Below are 23,027 nucleotides of genomic sequence, written 5' to 3' on the forward strand. Positions count from 1 at the left end.
CAAGTAGGGCTAGAAAAAGAAAAGAAGGAAACAAATATCCTTGTGAATTCCAGTTTCACTTTTTGAATGTATGGTCTGTACGTGGGAGGCTGCTTCTTTGTTTCCTAGCCCCCACCCTGACTCAAAATAATCACACAGAAACTATTAATTACAACACAGTTACAATATCTGTATTTGCTTTATTTTTTATCATAACTAAGGGAAAACTATAGCTATAATTATCTATTCTTCAACTCAATCAAAAACCCCAGAAGGATATAATATTAACAAGAAGCACATTGTAAGCAACTTCCAAAACTCTATAATTGACAAAGGCATCTTGCTGTCTGGAAAGTCACTCAAATTTCTTCTGTAACATTGGAGCATCCATATTTAACCTACAGGCCCACAGTATCTGATAGACTTCTCCATGAAGCAGGGAATTTGAAAGACTACTTCATCTCTATTAGCAATTTGTCAGTCACTTTCTTTTGTATCCTGTAGAATGTATGGCAGACTCTTTCATGAAGCAGGAACCCTGAAGAACTGTCTTACCTTTAAGTAAGTTCAGCAGTCATTTTTCTGTGGGTCCTGCATGACCAGTTCATATAGCATACCATCAAGAATTCCAGGCAAGGGGGCAGTTGACTAAATGGTTAACAATCTCCAAATTGTTAATTCAATGCCCATTATCCTCTTGAGTAGATTGGTGCTGCCAGGAGCAGATGTTGTCATGAAAAGCTCTAAATTCTTAAAACATTTTAAACGCCACATTCTGTTAGTCTTTAGATGAATACCTATTCATCTGAAATATATATCTGTATATCTAGAAAACCTAACTAATATGACTAGAAGCTTGGCTATTATACATGACTATCTATTAACCCGTATTTCTTAATTATACATTAAATTTTTAAATGAGCTGCACAAACACAATACCTTAATCAAGAGAAGAAATATACATATAACAAAATTGACCTTAAATTTACAACAATAAACCAAGATCCATACCAATGTAAAGTATTCATGTCTATAGTATATCCCCCTATAAATGTAAACAAACATTTATGAACAATTCTTTAGGGATTTTGGATGTTGTTCTCTAGACTAATTCCTGCTGATTGGGGCCCTGTTAATCATGTCTTTCATGGGGTATCCTGTTTAGTAGGTCCATCTCAGTCAGCAGTTCTGAAGCTTTCATGGATGTTGGGTCATCTGGGAGATTGCTTCAGGGGGTCTTGTTTGATCAAACCATATTAGCTGATAAGGAATCCTCATCTTTCTATCATTTGTGGAAACAAAAGCAGAACTTCTTTTTCTAAAGCATCATATCCTTAGACCCAAATTTTGAAGTCAAGATACCTTTAAAATATATATGTTGGTTTAGTTTAGTAGCCCATACAATAAAATGTCTCTCTGTACTTATTTCATTCCAGTCAAACAATTCAAAGAAAACACAATTCTATACATACTCTCTATGTATTTTCATCCTTACATGGCTTATTTTTTTTTACTCCTTTAATTAATGACTATCGGTACCCTGTCTCTTTATATACTTTACTTTTTAAAAATCCATTTTTTATTACAATTTCTTCTCGCTTCCAAGCCTACATACATTTCTTCAACACTATGACCCATTTAGAAGTCTTTTTCATTTGACTCTGTTTTTATTGCATATCTGTAATTATTTTTTTGACCGGGAGCACTTTTTTCTTTTTCTTTTTTAAATGCTAAGCACTCCTGCCTGTTGGCTCTGCCCTGTTCAACATGGCAGAAGCATGTTCACTGCTTCTAAGAGTGCCTCAGCTTCATAGTTGCAATAGGTCTATGTCACAACTAAGCAATTTATAACACATTGTTTACAGACCCCATTTAAGTGCTCAGCCTCCTGAAAGAGCCACAACTGTTCATGCAACTAGTACGAACCAGGAAGCCCTCCCCTAAAGAAGCTGAGCAGCCTTTGCTGGCAATACTGAGTCAGGAAGACCTCTTTTAAAGGAGCCGAGGTGCCCCTGCTTGCTACCATCAAACAGAGCCCATCCTAATAAAAAATATGAGGCTACCAAGAAGCTGCACCACACTCTCTTCTTTTTTGTCTAGAATTTCTCATCAAGCTCTCTCAGGTTTTATGTGGATGTAGTTGCCCACATTGTGGCACCACTTGTAGGCAGAGACTGCTCTTTTATTTCCCAACTGCTCAGACCTGAAAATTAACACAGAAACTATATTAATTACAACACTGATTGCCCAATAGCTTGGGCATATTTCTGGCTAACTATTATATCTTAAGTTAACCCTCTTCTATTATTTTATATTTTACCAGGAGGCTTAATGTTTGTTACCTCTTGCTTTTTGGGCAGCTACATAGAGTCATCTTCCTTCTGCAGCTACACAGTATCTCTTTGACTCTGCCTACTTTCTCTCTATACTCTGTTCTGATTTCCCATTTGGCCTTATTCTGCCCTGCCATAGTCCAAAAGTGGCTTCTTTATTAATCAATGGTAATTAAACATATTTACAGAATACAGAGGGGAATCCCACATCAACCAAAGACACAGTGGAGAGCACAGCTGAATCCTGACCATGTTAAGATTCAACAGGCCTGGGAAAACCCAAGATCTGATCTAAATCTAGGATTTTTGGTTTATTGGCATTGAGATGGGCAGACATTTTTGGCGAACACCTGGGAAAAACTCACCAAAGATACTGGCACTGAAAAAGGGCAGAAGCCTTAGTATGACAAGAAGTCCTCGTGCTGGAGATGGGGAGTGCAGTCGCAAAGGTGGGAAAGTGTCCCCAAGGCAAGGCAGCTAGGCTAACCTCTCAAATATTTTATTTCCCAACAAATTAGATATTAGAGAGATAGGTGGGACTGAGGGAAAGGCAAAGTTGTGTCATCCTTCTCAGGCGAAAAGTCATTAAGCATGCTGACCACAGCAGGGCTCTGAAAGTAGAGCTTCCAGGCTGAGAAGGCAAGACAAAAGGAGACCTCCTCTTAAAGTCTTTACAAGAAGGTAGAGAGGAAGTAGGTCTTGCATTGCAGGGAATCAGGCTTCATTATTAAGCAAACTGTGAGATGGACCACACATAACTTATACGGCATGGCAGCAGTCACAAAGATAGGCAAGTGAGATTGGTTCTGTGTGACCACAGCCAAGCTGCCTTAGATCCTGGAACTCAGAGGTTTGGAGTCTGTTTCCAGCAATGCTTACAACCTTCCCTGTGAGAGAAGTGCTTTTAACTAACAGAGGTAAGCAGCTCACCAAAGGCCAACGTTCCATAAATCTCCCCACCTTGTAAAGTTTCATGCAAAGGAATTTAAATCTTTTAATCTCTCTCATGTGGTAAAATTTTTCTTAACCTATAGCACCCCTCACCCACTTTCCTGCCTGGGACAACTGATTTCTTCTTCTATCCCACTTCCCTTCATTACACTGTTCACTGGCACCAGCTCTTTAAGAATTAGCCAATTGTGAAAGACTGTGCTGTAAGCTCCCAAGCAAGGGGGAAAACCCACAGTTGCCACCAGTGCTAGAGAGAAACTTAGTGAGCTTCCTGCCCAGATGTGCTCGTTAGCCTAGTTTACCCTTCTTGCAAAATGAAATTTCCTTTTCCGGTTACTTTCACTTTGTTTGCAAGTTTTTTTTTTTTTTTTTTTTTTTGCACATGGATGCATCCAGCACCTGCTTAGGAACTCACAGGTTTGGGTGTGTTCCTGAATATTTAGTTTTATATAGATGGCTTTGAGTTAGTAGCAAATACAAAAACATGGAAGCTAGAAGATATCAGCCACACCCTGACTATTTGGCTTGACTGCTGCAGAGGTGGTATTTGGTTCACTGGATGGGTAAATCAGAGGCTGTGGTCTAGGTTCTAGCCATAGAAGTGTACTATTCTTTGGATCTTTGTGTCACCCGTCTCTCACAATTTTGCATTCCTTAAATCCTTTCATATAATTTGTTTCCAACTAAGACCAAAAGACAGGAAATAAAGGGGACATGGGAAGGGACAGGAACCTTTCTCACTTTGCCTTTTTTGCTGGCTGAGAGTCAAGAACTACAACATAATGGGAAAGATCAATGTCATTTGCAGAGACAATATTCCCTTTCTCTTAGAGTTATCTCAAAAAGAGCCTTCAGTCAGGGTGTATAATGCCTTTGAATTTAACCATATCAATACTCTTCTCATCCCTAAAATGGATCAATGTTTCTTATAAAACCACCTTGTAATTTAATTTACCAAAGGAAATTCTTTAGGATATATAAGCTTGTATTTTCTAAACATCATCAAACTTGCTTCACTTTTAAATTTTAATGTTCAAACATATTTTTAATTTATTTTTTGATAATTCCCTGTAAATATAGTCATTCTCAATTCATGTTTTCTGGCATCTCCCCGATCTCATACTTTTATTTTTTTTTAATTTTATTTCAATATACCACTGAGTTTAATTAGTGTTTCCTCTGTGTCAATGTGTCCACAAATATGGGGCCATTCCCCTAAAGAAAACTGACTTCCGGATTTATCCCATGCTTTTTCAGACCTAGGCCAGCTGGCCTTGGTGAGATCCCAATAGAACATCCCCATTGTCTTAGTGTGTGGGTGCACCCCTCGTGGTCCTGAGTTCCTTGCTCGTGCTCCGTCTCCTTCTGCTCCTGATTTGGACCTTGAGATTTCTGTCCGGTGCTCCCATGTGGGTCTCTGTCTCTGTCTCCTTTCATCGCCTGATGAAGGATATTCCGGACTAGCTGAACATAGCGGACAATGAGGAATACTGAGAATTCAAGAACAATTGCAGTGGGTTTTTGATCCTACTGCACGTACTGGCTTTGTGGGAGCCTAGGCAGTTTGAATGCTCACCTTACGAGACCTGGATAGAGGTGGGCAGTCCTTGGGCTTCCCACAGGTCAGGGAACCCTGATTGCTCTTCGAGCAGATGAGGGGGGGGGACTTGATCGGGGAGGGGGAGGGAAATGGGAAGCGGTTGTGGGGACGAGGCAGAAATCCTTAATAAATAAATAAATTAAAAAAAAAAAAAAAGAAAACTGACTTCCTCCCCTAGAAGGCATCAACTCTGAACGGCTACTCGGGTAGTGTGTGTGCCTCCTGCAAGCACTCTGGCATGCTGACTGAATTCCTCTTGTGGAGGCACATGCACACAAGTACAGGAAAGCAGGTAGCTGTAGCCACTTTGGCTGCATGAATGCAGTGATTTTGGCATGCCCAGAAGACATTTCGTCTCAGTATCCCGACCTCTGGTTCTTACACTCTTTCTGCCCCCTCTTCAGTGCTCTTCTAGAACCTTCTGGAGAGACTGTATGATACAGTTGCCATTCTTATGACTGCACACTCCACAGGTACTTACTGTCTACACTTAGGCCAATTGTAAATATTGTCCATTGTCCACTGTCCAAAGAAATTCTACAAGGGAACAGAGGATAGGGGAGCTGCACTAACCCAAAAGTACAGCATTACATACTGACAAGGCTGCTTGATACTATGTCCATTTTAAACTTGTCTTACATTTTAAAACCATTTGTAAAATATGGCCTTTCAACAATATAACTTCAAAACCCAGACTCATTCATGCTGCTATCAAGGCACTAGAGAATGTTTGCTGTAGGTGAGGATGGAGTAAAAACACTGAACTAGACCACTCCATGGGTAGAAAGAAAGATTTTTTGGTGATCAGATTGCCAAGGCTCTCTCTCAGCTGTGGGAGGAGGGAAGAAGCAAAATGGCAAAAAAAAAAAAAAAAAAAAGCAAGCAGATTTTGTAGGACAGTCTGCAGGGTGGGTATCTTTGGGCTGATACAGATTGTTCAAATTGATAAGGAACAGACAATTTGATGCCCTTATGAAGATAAATGACCTTTGGGGCTGGATTAAAGGAGGGCTAAGATGGGTTTCTTTATAAGATCTACTTTCCTGGTAAACAGAAATACCTGTCAGGAGACTCCCCAGGGTGCTGATTTTAGGCTTTTATTTACCTGATCAGAGCTCTTCTGTTAAAGACATTGTCAGCAGTACAGCCATTTTGGGGGTTGGTTTTGGAAAGAATATTTGCCCAGCTCACTGCTGCCTACACTTAAACCTAAAGTGTTCATCTCTACTTAATAAACCCAATGCAGCTTCATACTGACTGACCCTGATTCTTTGGTATAGGTAAAATCTGGCTTTCCCTGAGTGGATAAGGTAATTGATCTGTCCTGTCCCTTTAAGAGACAAGTCCTGCCTACTTCATCCTGTGTGTCCTGTGCCCCCCCACCCCCCGCAAGTCTTCTGAGGCAGCTTCCTTCCTGCTTGCAGCTCAAATCTCAAATCTCTTTCCTTTTCTGTCTCTTCCCTGAAAGAGGCAGCTTCTACCTCTCTCTGTTCTCCCCACTTCTCCCCTAGTCTCTTTCTCTCTGCTCATCTCTCCTTTCTCTCTTTCTTCTCCGTAACCACTAAATAAATATCCAACCTCACTCTGCATGTCTCTGTCTCTCACCCACCATGTGGCTCTCTACCTCAGAGCCTTTGGAGCCCTGTGTCGTGGTCTTGTGGCATGTCTGTCTGTCTCTCCTCGTGGGACTGGTTGCCTCATCAATGTCTCTCACCCACCACATTTCTTCCTTCCTGAAACTCATGGCCCACGCTGCCCACTGCAGTCACTTGGGGAACTATGCTGACCATGTCTGGAAATGGCTGCTCATTTTTATTTAATCCATTACAGATAAGACTGCAGGTGGAGGTGTTAGGCTCTGTAGCTGCTGTTGACACAACTATACCTAGAAAAAATGGAAAATATAACTGTATATGAGTTGGTTTATTTCATAGAAAATGCAAAATAGTGGTTTACTTTACAAATTACTGGTAGGTACTGTTAAACATGTTTTTTTTCTCTGTTTAATTCAACTGGATTTAATTCCTCCTCTTATTGTTGTGTTTTTGCAGAAGATCTGGACGACTTAAGAATGGAGGGCGTTACTACCCTGGTTCTTTCTGGGAGCAAATTTAACCAAGGTCGTCCTATGCACCCTGCTGAGCCACAGGCCAAAGTCACTCTGAACATCTGTTCAAGGTGTGCCAGGTAAAACATACAGTTGGTGTATGGTATATAGAGTTACCGTCTAGAATTTGATGCAGAGAGCACATTTGATGCAGAGAGCACATTTTATGCTAATAGCATATTTTCCTTCTAATTGCTTTTGTTCTGACGCTGGCAAAGGAGTTAGTTTTGCAGTTTGTCTTTGTGCTCAAGGCCAGTCTGACCAATGATGAATCAAAGAACTTAGCTGGTTGTTCCTTCATAGCTTGGACAGTGTGGAGTTTTCCAGCCTCTGTAGTACATTTCTTGTCTGTTCTTCATTTTCCTTTCGAGAGAAGAGTCAAGGGGCTTGAACACCCAGGGCCACCTTGAGTTGTCTGCTTAAAAAGTGTTTGTTCAGGTATAGCTCAAGTTCTGGTATGATTGGCCTTTGAGCCTGGCCTTCACCCTGTTCACCTCCTGGTAAGAATTTAATCAGTTTGAGGCTTCGGGGTTTTGGCAGCTGGAAGCAGTCTTTGCTTACACTCCAAGTGGCCCAAGAAGCAGCTTGGTTACTGCCAAGTCAGCTCTGGGCTAGAAGCAACTCGCCAAATAACACCAACCAATACATTCTTTTGTAGGAACTAAATCTCATTTGTGAAGGGCTTTTAAGTCTGTTTAAATGATAAAACAAGCCTCCTAACCCTTATGTAAATGGCGCAGATTAGCAAGGACAATGTAGTAGCTGGCCAATTTTATCTCCCTTTTTTCTGTCTAGCTGCTCTATTGTGCTGCTTGAGAGCGGATTAGTGGCTGGGAAATGAGGAGAGGGTAAGGGTAGGAAAACCAAATCGGATTTTTGTAGCTTTTCCTCTTTGGCTTTACTCCTTTGAAATTTTTATTTTAATTATCACTGGCTTAGGAAGAAAACATGAAGGAAAACCTCTCGGAAAATCAAGGGAAGTTGATTAAGGATATTAGGAGAAACTCTGAAGTGCAATGAAGGCATGAGCGGGGACATTGCCTCAGACGTGGAATCCTTCGGGCACTGGCTATATATTTTTATTAGGACTGTGAAGAAAACTGCTAATTTTGTTTACCACTTTCATTTTTCAACATAGGGATTCTCTGTGTAGTCCTGGTTGTCTGGGAACTCACTCTGAACAGCAGGCTGGCCTCAGGATCACCTGTCATTACAGGCCTTCTTATGGCAGAGAGTTCTTTGGCTTTTTGTCTTCAGCTTTATGTGATGTTTGTAAAAACACAATTTGACTGGATTGGGTTGATGCTTGGTGTTTCATAACATTTATAGTTGTGTTGGATCAAGATGTGTGTTCTCCTCAGAAAGGAATGCCTGTCAAAATATCTTGCTAAACTATTCAAGACTGAGTTGAGAAAAGATCAAGCATGTGCTTGGAGCTCTTCATCATTCCACTTTCAAAATGAGAGAGTTGGATTGCAGTCACAAACAACCTGTGCTTAAAGTGAATCCATAACTGAATTTACTCAGGAACTACTCAATCAAGTAATAGTTGGGTTATTGGTCTGTCTGTAACAGAATGTAGATGAACGTACTTACAAAGCAGAGGCAATACAAAAGTTTTAATAGAGAACATATGCTGGCTGTTTGAGTGACAGGAACACAGAGGGCGCATTCTCAGAGAGGAATGCCTCCTGAGAAGAAATGGACGGCCTATTAGAATAGCTAAGAACTTACTCAGTTTTACCTCTGGAGTCACTTGTGCGGGGTACTTTTTGGGAGATCAATAAGCAGACAACACACTGCTTATTCTTCCATAGTAAATTTGTCCCTTCAGGGCTCAGCTCCATGAGAAAGAGGGGTTAGGACCTAATGGTTTGAAATAAGGCTTTGAAAGAGGAAGAGGAGGACAGGTATTCTTGGAGGAAGACACCTGTCTTGCCTTGGGTGAGAATAATCTGAGGATGGGGTGTACTAGGACCCCAGACATTCAGTGACCTCCAAAACCACCCAGGGCAAAGTCACAGGATGAATTCCACAGACAAGGTAGGTTGGTTGCGGTTCAGAAAATGAGTTTATTATAGCTGAAGATATAAAAGAAATGGGGCAGACAGAACTCGTGCATAATGGCAACAGTGGGTTCCAAAAGGGGACTTCCACTGTTAGAAGTAAATACGGAGCAGCAAAGAAAAAGAATTCAATAAGGACAAACTTTATTTCTGCTCACAAGCATATACTACTCAGCAAAGCAGAAGAGCAAGTAAGCAAAGACAGGAAGTTCAGGTGGTTTTATTCTAAAGCTGGCAATGTCTATGTCGCTCCTCACCTCACAGTCTTTTGTAATTGGCTATTTTTTAAAAGACTCCGCACAAATGAAATGAAGGAAATCTAAGACACTTCAGTTCTAAGATTGTAGCAAGGACTTTGTGAAAATAAAAGTTTTACAAGGTTGGAGAGATAAAAAGATTTAAATTCCTTGTTATAATAAAACCTTTTTCTTTTACAGAAAAGACAACTATTTTAGTTTTTTTTTTTTTTTTTCTATACTCCCAAAGGATCTATCTAGGGGTTAATAAGGCTTTACCAGGTTGCGGCATGCAAGGATAGCCTGAACAGTCCAGTTGTCCCACCTAGAATATCTTCATGATTCTTTCTCTACTATGGTGTCCGTACTGGACTGGAGGTTTGGGAACACCTTCCAGGACCCCGGAAGTGTCTAGTCACATATAGCTTCCAGGCTGCTGTGGTCCTTTATGTCTATGTAAAAGAAGAATAAAGATTGAAAACAAGAAAGCAGAACTCAAAGCAGTTCCCCTAAACAGTCTTAGGATTTCTGTTCTTTGACCAGGACAGAATTACTCATAGAAACAGGGACATTTTTAATTTCGAGCCAACACAACTCTGGCTGTCAAGGATGAGAGCAGCCTGGCATCTTTCTGTGGTTCCCACCCTACACTTCCCAACCAGCTTCTTTCTTCGGTTCCCAGAAGCAGCACAAACCACTGGGTCAGGCTCCAAGCAGCTAGGGTCCCATTGCTGAAGACTGAGATATTTCTGTTTTCTCGTGTGACTTAGTAGTTACATTTTAGCATTCAAACTATCCCTTATAGAATCTTAAAGTAGTATTAGTCACTGAACAAAGGCATCATTTTAGGTGCAAACTCCTATTTTAATGAACTTTCAAAGTGTTCTTTTTTTTTCAGCTAAAACTTCATGGCATCCAGAGAGGCATGCTTTTTTACCCTCTTACCTCCTCCCCCTTTCTTTTTTTTAAATTTTAATGAAAATAGATTTCCCCCTCATGTAAAATATCCTGATTACAGTTTGCCATCCCTCTAATTCTCCCAGTCCTTCCACACCTCCTTTCCCCACCTGGATCCACTCTCTTTCTGTCTTTCTTTAGAAAACAAACTTAAGGGGCAATAATAAAACTAAAATTCATTAAGAGCAAAGAAAAACTTACAGATCAGAACTGGACAAAACAAAGGAACAGAAGGAAAAGAACCCAAAAGAAAGTTTAAGAATATGAGACCCACATTTTCAAACATTCAGGAATCCCATAAAAGTCGCTAAACAGAAAGCCATAGTTCATCCATAAAGAACCTGGTGAAGGCCTGTGCATGTCCTGTACCTGCTGCCTTAGTTTCTGTGAGTTCATATGAGCTTTGCTTAGTTGATTCACAGACCTTTGTACTCTTTAAGTCCTCCATTTGCTCTAACTCTTAAAATCTTTCTGTCTCCTCTTCCATGAGTTTCCCTGAGCTCTGAGGATAGGGACTGGAAGGTGACATCTCATTTAGGGCTGGGTGTCCCAAGATCTGACTCTGCATAATGTCTAGCCCTAAGTCTTTGTATTTGTTCCTATCTGCTGCAGGAGGATGCTTCTCTGATGATGTCTGAGCAAGGCACCGATCTCTGAGTATAACAGGATGTCATTTTATAGCTACTTTTTTATTGCCTTAGAGCAGTAGCATTTGGTTTTACCCTAGGTTCTTGGCTGTCTAGTCTCAGGTTTTTAGTTACAAAAACACTGACAGATATTGTTTACATCTTGTTGAGTGGACCTGAAGTCAGATATTGGTGAATTATTCAAACAAGCTTTGTGCCACCATTGTCTAGCAGGTAGAATATCGTAGATCAAAGAATTTGTGACTAGCTAGGCATTTATGTTTCTCTTTCAGTATTTTGCAGAGTACCTTCCTTGGCCAAAGATACTAGGGCAAAAGATACTAGGGCACAGAGGTCAGAGAGGTAAGGGCTCTTTCTAGGAACCCAGCTCGATTTCTCCGTGTTCAATGAGTTGTTCAAGTGTTGTCTTCAGCAACAGGGCTTTGCCGTCAATTATAAGAGCAACTTATAATCTTGGCAATAGCTTGAGTTGTTTGGGGATACCCACCGGACCCCGTTGGGTAGCAACACAACTAGACATAACCCAGTCCCACTACTCAAAGCTTCATTTGTTGATTAGAGATGTCCATTTGGGACTCCATCTCTCACATTGTTTGGCGATTTCAAGTTTCCACAGCACCCCTCAAACAGCCCTTAACTTTAGCTTTATCCGTCGTATTGTATTTTCTCTTTGTTTGCCTCTCTCTTTCCCTCCACACTTAATCCTCCCCTTACAGCTCCCCAATCCACCTGTAACTACCTAACTAACTAACTAACTAATAAACTAACTAACTATTCAATTTCAATTTCCTAACTATATCTGTTGCCCCAGTCCTTCACTCTGTGACTAACCTCTGCATTTCTACAAATTGTAGCTTGTTTATCATTGACTTAACAGCTAAGATCCACATATAAGCAAACATATACCTTATTTGTCTTTCTATGTCTGAGCTACTTCAATCAGAGAAAGTTTATTGGCTTGTTTGTGTTTTCAGTTCTAGGCTTTTACCTGCAAATTTCAGGAGCTGTCCATTTTTGTTTGTTTAACAGTTGAGTAAGATCTCCATTATATAAATGTACCATATTTTCTTTATCCAATCTTCAGTTGACATTCAGATTGTTGCCACCTTCTGGCTCTCATGAACACAGCATCAATGAACAGACAGCAGGAAGAATGAAGGGAAGTTGGGGAGAGAGAGAGAGAACCAGAATGTCAAGAAAAGCGGATTTTGGTTGTTGCCCCAGTACATAGAAGAGAAACCGAAAGAGGAGGGAGGAAAAATTGGTCTTTCAGAGTTAGCAGTGAACATCTGTGAGCAGCTGGATTTGGAGAGGGTTTATAATTATAATATGTCTGTATCTTATTAAAGTGATAGCTTTCCTCTTATCTTTTTAAGATGTCCTCGTGTCTGTCTTGTTTCCTGAAGTTTCTGGAATAAACAACTTTTCTGAGATGTACTTTCCTGTCCATGTGGTTGATAGGTCTGTTTGTGACTTTTAAGGGAAGGTTCAATAGTATGTCTTCGTAATCTTAAAATCTTTTGAATAGAATTCATCTTCCCTGGTTCATAAATTCCCACGAAAGGGCTTGATGAAAGTTGAGGTCATTTGGAAGATCTGTCTGTAAGCAGCTAAGGGAAGATGGTTTCTGTGTTAGTTCCTTTTCTTACCTCTGTGATGAAATACTTGCCAGAAGTCATGTCAAAAAGGAAAGGTTTATTTGGCTCATAGTTTGGGTCCATCATCGTAGAGAAGTCATGGCTGGAGCAGAGTGTGGCAGCTGTTTGTATTGGAACAGAGAGATGTGAACACTGGTCTCAGTTCTCTTTCTAACTTTTATGCACTTTGTGCAATGCAGGTTGAACTACCTCAACCAACCTAATCTAGATAATCCCTCACAGACATGCCCAAGATGCTGTCTCTTTGATGATTCAAGATCTTGTCAAGTTGACTGTCAATATTAACCATCTTAGGCTCCCAGTGCAGTTTCTGTTTCTCAAAGCCTTCAGGTGAAATAGTCAATATATGCAAATAGAAGATAGCCTAGTTTTGAGGTGGTATATACTGTACTCCTTCAGCTGGAAAACAAGGATGTGCAGTGACTGGAGGAAGGACTCCTATAATGGATAGACCTTAATCAGGACACTGAAGGAAAGCTTCAGGGTGAGAAGAAGACATGATCCCAGATGTTTCAGGGTCAGCTGGGAGCATTTGTGCTGTCAACTTGACTGGTTTTAGAATCACCTGGATGTCTCTAGAAGGGTTTTTTCAGAAAGGATTAACTGGGAGGGAAGATCCATCCTGAACACAGGTCGCTCCAGTCCTAGTCTTGGAGCCATGAGGAAATTGAAGGAGGAAACCAGGAAGACTGGTGAGCATGAGAACTCTTCTTTCTCTGCTTCTATCTTGACATGAGACGAATAACTTCCTCCTGTGTGGGTTCTTACCTCTATGACATTCTGTCTGATGATATATGGCTAAGAAATTATGAGCTGAGCATTCTGAAACTGTTAAGTCAAAATGAATATTTCCTACTTTTCATTGTTTTTGCCAGGCATCTATCACTGTGATAAAAATCTGATAAAGTAATACACTATGGTAGGCCTTGATTTTGGCAAACTACAAAGAAACAAGATGTATGAGTTACTTTTCTATTGCTGTGACAAAACCACAGATGAAGGGTTTGTCTGGGGCTTTAGTTCCAGAGGGATAAGAGTCCATCACCATCTTGGCAGGGGTGGGTGTTACAGCAGGTAGAGGATGGCTGGAGCAGGATGCTGAGAGTTCACCTATTGAACTGCAAGCACAAATCACAGAAAGAGGGCCCTGGGAATGGTGCAAGACTTTGACAGCTCTGTATCAGCTCCCAGTGACATACTTCCCTCATCAAGGTCTCAGCTCCCTAACTGATCCAACAGCACCACCAACTGGGGACAAAACATTCAAAGGTATGAGTCTATGACTGCATTTCTTATTCAAAACACCACAAAGTTCCTAATTCAGATGGACTGAGTGAGTCAGATATCCAGTGCTACCAATTAGACCATCATGGAGAAAATGACTTTTCTGGTTAAGATCAGGGTAAATTGTGTTGTTTTCTTTTTAGGTACTTGTTTCCAGAAAGGAAGAGAGACATAGAATTCAATCTCATTTCAAATTTCACTAAAATGGACACATATAGAATTGATAGGTTAGAAAATAAAGGAATATTAATGTTAAATGGCATTACTTTACCCAAAACCACCAGGACTTACAATGATTTGAAGTCAACTTGATTTAAAGAGGGACAGCAGAGATCTTACCTTCACTCTATATCAGCTGATGGCAAGTAGCACAGGAAATATTCACAAATCTAGGTCCTCATCTGTGAAATGAAGTTCCTCCACTCTGGAGCTAACCTGTAAGGATGAGTGGTTAAGATGGTTAGGAAACTGAGAATGGAATTAATGCAGTCTTTGTGGTAAACATCACAGAGATCCCTCAGGACAATATGTAGAAACTGTTATGATTTGCCTGTGTGTCCCAAGCAGCTCACAGCGGGTCCTGGTGCCTGGTCCCAAGCAGTGGGTCCCTGATAGGGAGAGCCGCCAACCCTGGGCAGGGCCCAGCCATGTGGCACTGGGCTGGTCCCTTCGATAGTGAGTCCCTGGAAGGTGCAGGTTCCCAGCGGTGAGTGGCTGGGCAGGCGAGTGGGTGGGAGACACGTGGACAGACACATCGTACAGAATAGAATTGGATATTTATTAGTTAAGTTATAGAATGGAATGGGAAAGAAAAGGAGAGAAAGGGGGAAAGAGAAGAGAGAGAGAGAGAGAGAAAGGGAAGAGAGAAGAGGACAGAGCGAGAGAGGAAGAAGGGGGGAGAGGACCTGCCTCAGTGGATGGGGAGGGAGTGGGCGTGGCTTGTACTAACAATCATAACAACACCATCCATTCCAATAATCCCTGTTCTGGGTGCATATCAAAAGCGATTAAAATCCTTATCCAAAAGCACATCCTCACAGATCCCTTCCAGTCAGAAGCCAATGGAAGACATACATGGTCAGTAATAAGACGCTGCTGCTATTGACTGAAACATTTGAGAAACACCCAATCACTGCTCTTTCTTGGGGTTTTCAAGGCATCTACAAGGAAATAAAGTTATCATGTTTTTAAAGACCCTGCTGAAATTACCTGGTGTGAGTGAGAAGGAAACAGGGAACATGCAACAAACCTGCTTAAGACTTTCTTTATTAGAGGGGGCACGTATAGGCCTGGGAAAGTCAGTGGAGAGAGAGAGAAAGAGAGAGAGAGAGAGAGAGAGAGAGAGAGAGGAGAGAGAGAGGAGAGAGAGGAGAGAAAGCGAGAGAGGAGAAAGAGAGGAGAGAGAGAGCGAGAAAGGAGAGAGAGAGAAAGAGGAGAGAGGGGAGAGAGAGAGAGAGAGAGAAGAAAGAGGAGGAGGAGGAGGAGGGGAGGGAGTGTCCAGCTTTTGAAAGTTGCCTAGCACATGCGCACAGGGGGTTGACATGACTACATCATATGCAAATGATGGGGCTCACACATGAGCACAAGGGCTTAGCTGAGTCATACATGGATGATGTAACCATGCATGCATGTAGATCACATGGGGTCCCTGCCTGAGGGCTTGTCCGCACATGCATGGCCCTAGAATCCAGAAGTGTCAGCCTTATTGTGGCTGAAATCATAGCTCCTGCCATGTTACTTGCTACAAAGTATTTAAAAGATTAAGAACAACTTTAAGTTGTTGATTATCATACTTACAATAAATAAAAGGCCTGTAGGGTTTTGCCTTTAAATATTTCTTGTATGATTAGGGGAGTACAAATGGAAGACAGAAGTATTTCAAGATGAAGTTGTTCAGAGTCAAACCTGTTAGTTCTCTGTTCTGTTGTGAATATTGACATAATCTATGTAATTTGAAAAAGCAGATGGCATCATTTGACAGCTCAAAAATGCACAGTTAATGGGTAAGTGAGAAGTTATGACCAAATGTATAATATTCCCATCTAGAACATCTCATTGCCCTCTCCCTCAGATCAGAAAGGGAAGAAGCCAGTAAAATGTCATTTTAGGTAATAGAACATTGTCTCTGTGGAGTATAGCAGTGCCCTTATATTTGTTGATATTGTCTGTTTGGGTGTAGATTTTTATTCAGACATTGGCCATCTTGTTTTGTCTTTGGACCATCCCTGTGGAGCAATTTGAAATCTTTGGTCAAAATGAGGAGTCCCATGATCTGATTTACTTGTGTAGGAAACACAAATGAAATGTAAAGTGTTTGTAGGCCAATAATGCAAGGTTCTGGAAATTACCAGCAAATCCTCGGTGTTTTAGAGGAATGCTGTGGGATTTTTGTTTTATTTTGGTTTGTTTTGGTTTTTTGTTTGTTTTGTTTAAAAAAATAAACCTCTTTTACTTTAAGTTTCTTTACTAAATGTCCTGAGTTTTTGTTTCAAGGTAATAGCAATACTGCTTGAGGTCAAGGTAAGCAGAGAAATTCTGGTTTTGAAGCACCCCATCGCTGTTTCAGTGAAGGGTATAAGACATTCTAGAAAGACCACCCGTTAGTTCTGTCTGTCCCTTGCCACTCTGAGGAGTTAAATCTCATTTTGTGAACTTGTGCCAGGAAGTTCCTGGTGGTAGGATGCCATTTGCTTTGATGCTGCAAGTGTTAGCATTCCGTCGTGCTTAACATCAATTGTGAACAAAACAGCGCCGGGGAGCTGAAAGCCATCTTGAAAGAAATTAGATTATAGAGAACATACAGCAAGGCTGACTCAGAGAAGGCAGCCTCAGAATCAGAGAACAAATTTGTTTCCAAATACCTTGACGAATTTCAAAACTTGTCCTCCATGAAACCAAAAGTTCTTTATGATTTCTCTTTATCCCTGTGCTACTAAACTCTGAGAGTGGTTGTAACTCGAATTGCTAAAGCAGAAATAGATTATTTTGCATCATAGCACTCTGAGAAAAAGGCTAGTGCCAAATCCTTTGTGAACTAATTGTAAACTGTTTAGGATTTACTAGCTGATAGGGTATCTACACGAATAATCACGCATTATGTTCCATTCACATGCACGTACATTTTGTCTGGCTGCTTTTATAAGACTTAATTCAGTAATTTGCCATCAGAAGAAATGGTGAAATAAAGGAGACATGAACTGAAAAAGGAAAACAATTTTCGCTTGATTAAATTTCTTTATTTAATTTATGTATTTACATACTTAATAAAATTGACCTTCTCATTGAAAGGAGTAAAGGATTCCACTAGAGGTTTGTATGTAATGAGATATTCACTGATGCTCAAGTGTCAACAATATTCAGTTTGAAACCGAATGCATTGATCTAGCACAAACTCTATATGAAATACTGTGGTAATCTTAAAGAACGAAAATCAGCATTCGTGACCACCATGAACTTACTTTCTGGAATCAGGCATGCAAACAAATGGCAAATAGATTACTAGTCAGTTTTTCATAACTATAACACAATAGCAGAGACATTCATTTTGATATTGAGAAAAGATTTGTTTATGTTCACAGTTAAGGAGATTTCCATCCATGACTATTTGGTTTCATTGCCGTGGACCTTTGACAAATCACTGCTTCATGTGCTCCTTCATGGTGGGATAAAATGGCTCGCTTTCTGAACAAAGAAGCAGAAGAAAGGGAGAGGAAGTTGGTCAGAGTCTCACTATCTCTTTTAGGACATATTCCCAGTAATCTAAACCAGACTTATTGAGCCCTACCTAGTAAAGATTGTGTGATCTTGTGATAGAACTACCTGGAGAACATGTCTGCAACAGATTGTGATTCAGGACATCCAAGATCCAAGCTGGAGTAGATGGTGACAGAGCTATGGACGCAAGGACACCATGGTGTGAAGTCTGTTCCCTGCTAGATGTGATTGGTTGCAATTTTATAGAGAGAGGGTTGCTATGGAAATGAGCCCACACCCTCAGAAATACTGCTATGTGGCTTTACTTGTTCATTTCAGATCTGCATGAAGCTGGAAACCACTTCATTTCAAATATTAAATCAGTTTCATAGTTCTCTTTAGTTATAAATCAATGCAAGATACACTGTAACTTTGGCAATTGTTTTTGATTTATGGTAGATGCAAATATGCACACACACACACACACACACACACACACACACACATTTCTCATGTCATATCTTAAAAATTAGAGATCCAGAGCAGGAGGCATACTGAGATGATCCCAGGGTGGCCATTGCATACTTTGGACAATCAAGTAACCTCCGTAAACTCAGTTTCCTATGTAGAAATGGGAGTGGACATGTCTCATCTGAGCTGCAGTGGGAAGAGCATTTGCTTCAGTTTTTAAGTATACTGGTTAGTTTGTTGTCAGCTCCATACAAACTAGAGACCCCTGAAAAGAGGGCTTCTCAACTGAGGAACTGCCTCCGTCAGATTGGCCTGTGGTCATGTCTTGATTGCTATATGATGGAGGAGGGCCTAGCCCACTGCATATAATACCACTCTTGCACAGATGATTGTGACCCTAGAAGCAATCTGGTCATCAAGTTTCCCCCATTGATGTGGGGTTGTTCTTTAGCCATTTTGGTAATAAGGAATAGAAATAAAATGTACTGTTTTGTAGGACATAGAGATATATCTACTTGGAATCCTATTATGACAGTACAGTGTTTCTACTTAAATTCTTGCTTCTATAGTCGAAAATCCTTCAATAGCGAGGTTCATTATTTTTACAAAATAAATAATTATTTACTTAATTGACAGCTCAAGAATTATTAATAAAAATCTAAGAATTATGTTATTGCACATGTTAGTGCAGTTTAAGATTCTTAAAATTATTTAAAACTGAGGATTTTTAAAATATTCTATGTGTAATTATGTCAGAAATAAAAGAATTAAATTAATATTTAAAAAGTTTATATGGCTTCTTTTTGTTTTACAATGACTACTCCAATTAAACCAGATTATCTGTTTTCCAGTTTCTGGAGTCATTCATGATACCAAACTTGCTGTGGCAATATAGTTTCCCCACTTATCTGATATGTTATTGCTTCTATATTTTTCAATTTCCCTTCAGTTTGAGACCGTTTAACAATCCCCAAAGCTTCAGATTTCAAGTGCTATTGTGACTTGTTCAGCTGTTACAACCGAGTATCATAGATAAGATAGCAAATACATGATAGAAACCTGCATCTCACTATTCTGAAATACGGACATCCAAGGTCAGGGGTCAATATGATTTAAGTATGGTAAGGGGTGTTTTCTAGGCTGTAGACTATTGAGTTCTCAATGTGGTTTGTCCTCTGGCCATTCCTGTGAAGATTCTGTCTTAGTTTGTTTTCTGTGGCTATAACAGACTAAGACTGGATAATAAAGAAAGACATGTTTTTTTTGGACAGGTTCTGGAAACTGGGAACTCTGAGAAATGTTGTTAGCATCAGAGCCAAACTACTTTATAAGAAAACAGGCTGGTGAAGAGTGTTGACTCATGTGTAGGAACACTTTCTATGTCTCTCTTGTTGCTATACTCCCAGCACCAAGAACAGTGTCTAGAACACATTTAATTACTGAGAAACGGCATAAATTAGTGGCAAGAGTGTGTGGCATATTGCTAAAATTAGTAATAATAGCTTTTCTGTCGAGCATATTCTGCCAAATACCTTCCTAAATCTGAGTTTATGTGTTTCGACTCAAAAATGACAGCCACGGACATACTCTGTGAAGAGCCCAGCAAAGAGTTAACCAAGAAGTGTAACCCAAGGAAACAGTTCAATACTTCAGTTACTGTGAGGAGGTAGGAGGCATCGGCAGAAGATAGGAAGGGAATAATGTGATTATGTGGCATGTGACTGTCTTGTGTGGTAGTTTGAATGTGACACTCTTCCCTTGGGCTCAGATATTGAAATACTCGGTCCCTTGTTAGAGCTACTGTTTGAGGAGGTGACATAGCGTGGGTGGAGGAAGTACACCATGGAGTGGAAGCTCTGACAGTTCATAGCCTCACCGTATTTCCAGTTTTATTTCTTTCTCTTCGGTTTGTGTATAGTGATGTGATCGCTCAGCTCCCTGCTCCTACCATCTGTGACTGTCACTTCTCCACCATTGCAGCCTCTCCCTCTGGAACTGTGACGCAAATTAAACCTTTCTTCCATATGCTGCTTCAAATCATGGTATTTTATCACAGAAGCAATAAAGTGACTAATACAATATTACTGTCAAATGTAACCATGTTTTCCAGAATGAGTCCATGACTTTATGAGAATCAATGAGAATAAATTGACTGGTGCTTGTTCCTGTCTCGTTTGGAGTAATGGATCAAAATAGACATTGCCAGCTATTTAAATAGAACAGACGACTTCTCAAAGTTATTCATATGCCAGAGATTGTTCCAAAGTCACCCCTTAGGGTAATTGCTTTAGAGAGGATGCATACTTGAAAAAAAATACTTTTGGATCTTCAAATTGGTTGTTAGATATAGTATTGGGAGCAAGGACTCATGAGACTGTGGGTACTCTTTCTATTTGTTGATGTGGAACTTATGAAAAATGGACACCACTGAAGGATTGGATCCATTTTACATGGATTTCTAAGAGGGTTGTTTGCACACATCTTCTTTTTTTTTTATTGAGAAAAGAAAAAAAAAACAAATTTCCTCCTCCTCCCAGCCTTCCATTTCCCTCCCCCTCCTCCCACCCTTCTCCCCCTCCTCCCACCATTCTCCCCCTCCTCCCACCCTTCTCCCCCTCCCCCCACTCCTTTCCCCCTCCCTCTCCAGTCCAAAGAGCAGTCAGGGTTTTCTGCCCTGTGGTAAGTCCTAGGTCCTCCCCCCTCTGTCCATATCTAGGAAGGTGAACATCCAAACTGGCTAGGCTACCACACAGCCAGCACATTAAGTAGGATCAAAACCCCGTGCCATTGTCCTTGGCGTCTCATCAGCCCTCATTGTTCGCCATGTTCAGAGAGTCCAGTTTTATCCCATGCTTTTTCAGTCACAGTCCAGCTGGCCTTGGTGAGCTCCCAATAGATCAGCTCCACTGTCTCAGTGGGTGGGTGCTCCCCTCGTGGTCCCGACTTCTTTGCTCATGTTCTCCCTCCTTCTGCTCCTCATCGGGACCTTGGGAGCTCAGTCCAGTGCTCCAGTGTGGGTCTCTGTCTCTGTCTCTATCCATCACCAGATGAAGGTTCTATGATGATATGCAAGATATTCTTCAGTATTGCTCTAGGATAGGGTCATTTCACGTTCCCCAACCTCAGCTGCCCAAGGAACTAATTAACCCAATTAAAAAATGGGGAACTGAACTGAACAGAGAATTCTCAGCAGAGGAAGTTCAAATGGCCAAAAGACACTTAAGGTCATGCTCAACCTCCTTAGCAATCAGGGAAATGCAAATCAAAACAACTTTGAGATATCATCTTACACCTGTCAGAATGGCTAAAATAAAAAACTCCAATGATAGCCTTTGCTGGAGAGGCTGTGGAGGAAGGGGAACCCTCATCCATTGCTGGTGGGAATGCAATCTTGTGCAACCACTTTGGAAATCGGTGTTTCGGTTTCTCAGGAAATTCGGGATCAACTTACCCCTGGACCCAGCAATACCACTCCTGGGAATATACCCAAGAGATGCCCTATCATGTGACAAGAGCATTTGTTCAACTATGTTCATAGCAGTATTATTTGTAATAGCCAGAACCTGGAAACAACCTAGATGCCCTTCAATGGAAGAATGGATGAAGAAAGTGTGGAATATCTACACATTAGAGTACTATGCTGTGGTAAAAAACAATGACTTCTCAAATTTTGCATGCAAATGGATGGAAATAGAAAACACTATCCTGAGTGCGGTAACCCAGACCCAAAAAGATGAACATGGGATGTACTCACTCATAATTGGTTTCTAGCCATAAACAAGAGTCATGGAGTCTACAATTGGTGATCCCAAAGAAGCTAAGTAAGAAGGTGAACCAAAGGAAAAGCATATAGTTGTCCTCTTGGCTATGGGAAGTAGAGAAAATTGCCAGGGAGAAAATTGAGATCTTGGGGGTGGGGTGGGATGGGGGTAAGGGGAGATGGGGAGAGAGGGGGGATAGGGGGAGAATGGGGGAGCTTGGGGAAGGGCGAGGATTGGGATGAAGGAAGGTTGGATGGGGGAGCACGGAAGCACGGTTCTTAGTTAAGGCAGCCACCTTAGGGTTGGCAAGAGACTTGAACCTAGAGTGGCTTCCAGATGCACACATCTTCTTATAGAAGGGTATCATGCACTATGTTTTACGTTAATAGGAAAAGAAGAAAATTAAGAAAAACTAAAACGAGTAGTGATCCTCTGTCTTTCATAAGATTAGTTCTCCTTTAAAGCTTTTAAAAATTAAGATTTTTAGTTTGGGCCAATAAAATGTATGAAATGCATGGGTTATTTTTAATATAATGGGGACTACATGATTACAAAATACGTTACTATTGCCTATTTGGTTAAGGGTTTACAGTTACTTGTTTTAGGGTTTTTTGTTGTTGTTGTTGTTGTTTGTTTTGTTTTGTTTGACTTGCTGTTTATCCTAGGCTGTTCTTGTGCCTTTCTAGTGCTCTGTTCACAGGTTGACACCACTTTGCCCAGACTGCTGGAATGTTTTTTGCTGATGGGAAAACAGAGAAACATGAACACAGTGCACAAAGTTGTTACTGAAGGATCGAAAATACGGTTATTGTTCCGATGATTTTTACAAATAGAAATACCAGAGCACTCCTCCCCTTTAGTCTATCCATCTACCTATCTGCCTAATCTCTGTATTACCTATATATTATACGTATGGGAATGTATTTTTAGAATGTATATAGAAATAAGTAGGTATTATTATTAAACCATATATCATTTAGTCCATCAAATTATATATAGGGTAAAATGGACTTAATACTCACAAATGCCTTTAGTCTGAAAGGTTAAAACAAGATCATGGTAAAGCTTTATGGCTTCCTTTCAGATGAATAAAACCAAATGTGATACATGCTTCCCAAAGTAAACATCATTCTTTCCAATTTCCAGGTCTTAAATTTCCTCTTTTGGGCATGATTATAAGGGAGTATTAACATCAACTGCTCAGTATTTCTATAGTGGTTGAATTATTCTCTCGTCTGTATTCTAGCTCCCCATTAAGCTATGTCCAGCAGCAGCTGTTGTCTC

General features: G+C 40.6%; 1 protein-coding gene across 8 annotated transcripts in view; it reads left to right on the top strand.

The window, feature by feature from the left end:
- Window positions 1-23,027, top strand: part of CUNH8orf34 (chromosome unknown C8orf34 homolog) — a 381,887-nt gene that overhangs the window by 235,004 nt on the left and 123,856 nt on the right. For 7 of the 8 annotated variants that reach the window (XM_041667625.1, XM_041667630.1, XM_041667629.1 and 4 more), the window contains one exon: window positions 6,915-7,050. In XM_041667625.1, coding sequence (XP_041523559.1) covers window positions 6,915-7,050 — 136 coding nt within the window. The remainder of the gene's footprint in view (window positions 1-6,914; window positions 7,051-23,027) is intronic. The other variant, XM_041667624.1, reaches the window with a different exon arrangement.

This window comes from Microtus oregoni, unplaced genomic scaffold, assembly GCF_018167655.1.
Source record: "Microtus oregoni isolate MIOR12 unplaced genomic scaffold, Mior012 000017F_ref0000208, whole genome shotgun sequence".
Taxonomy (NCBI): Eukaryota; Metazoa; Chordata; class Mammalia; order Rodentia; family Cricetidae; genus Microtus; species Microtus oregoni.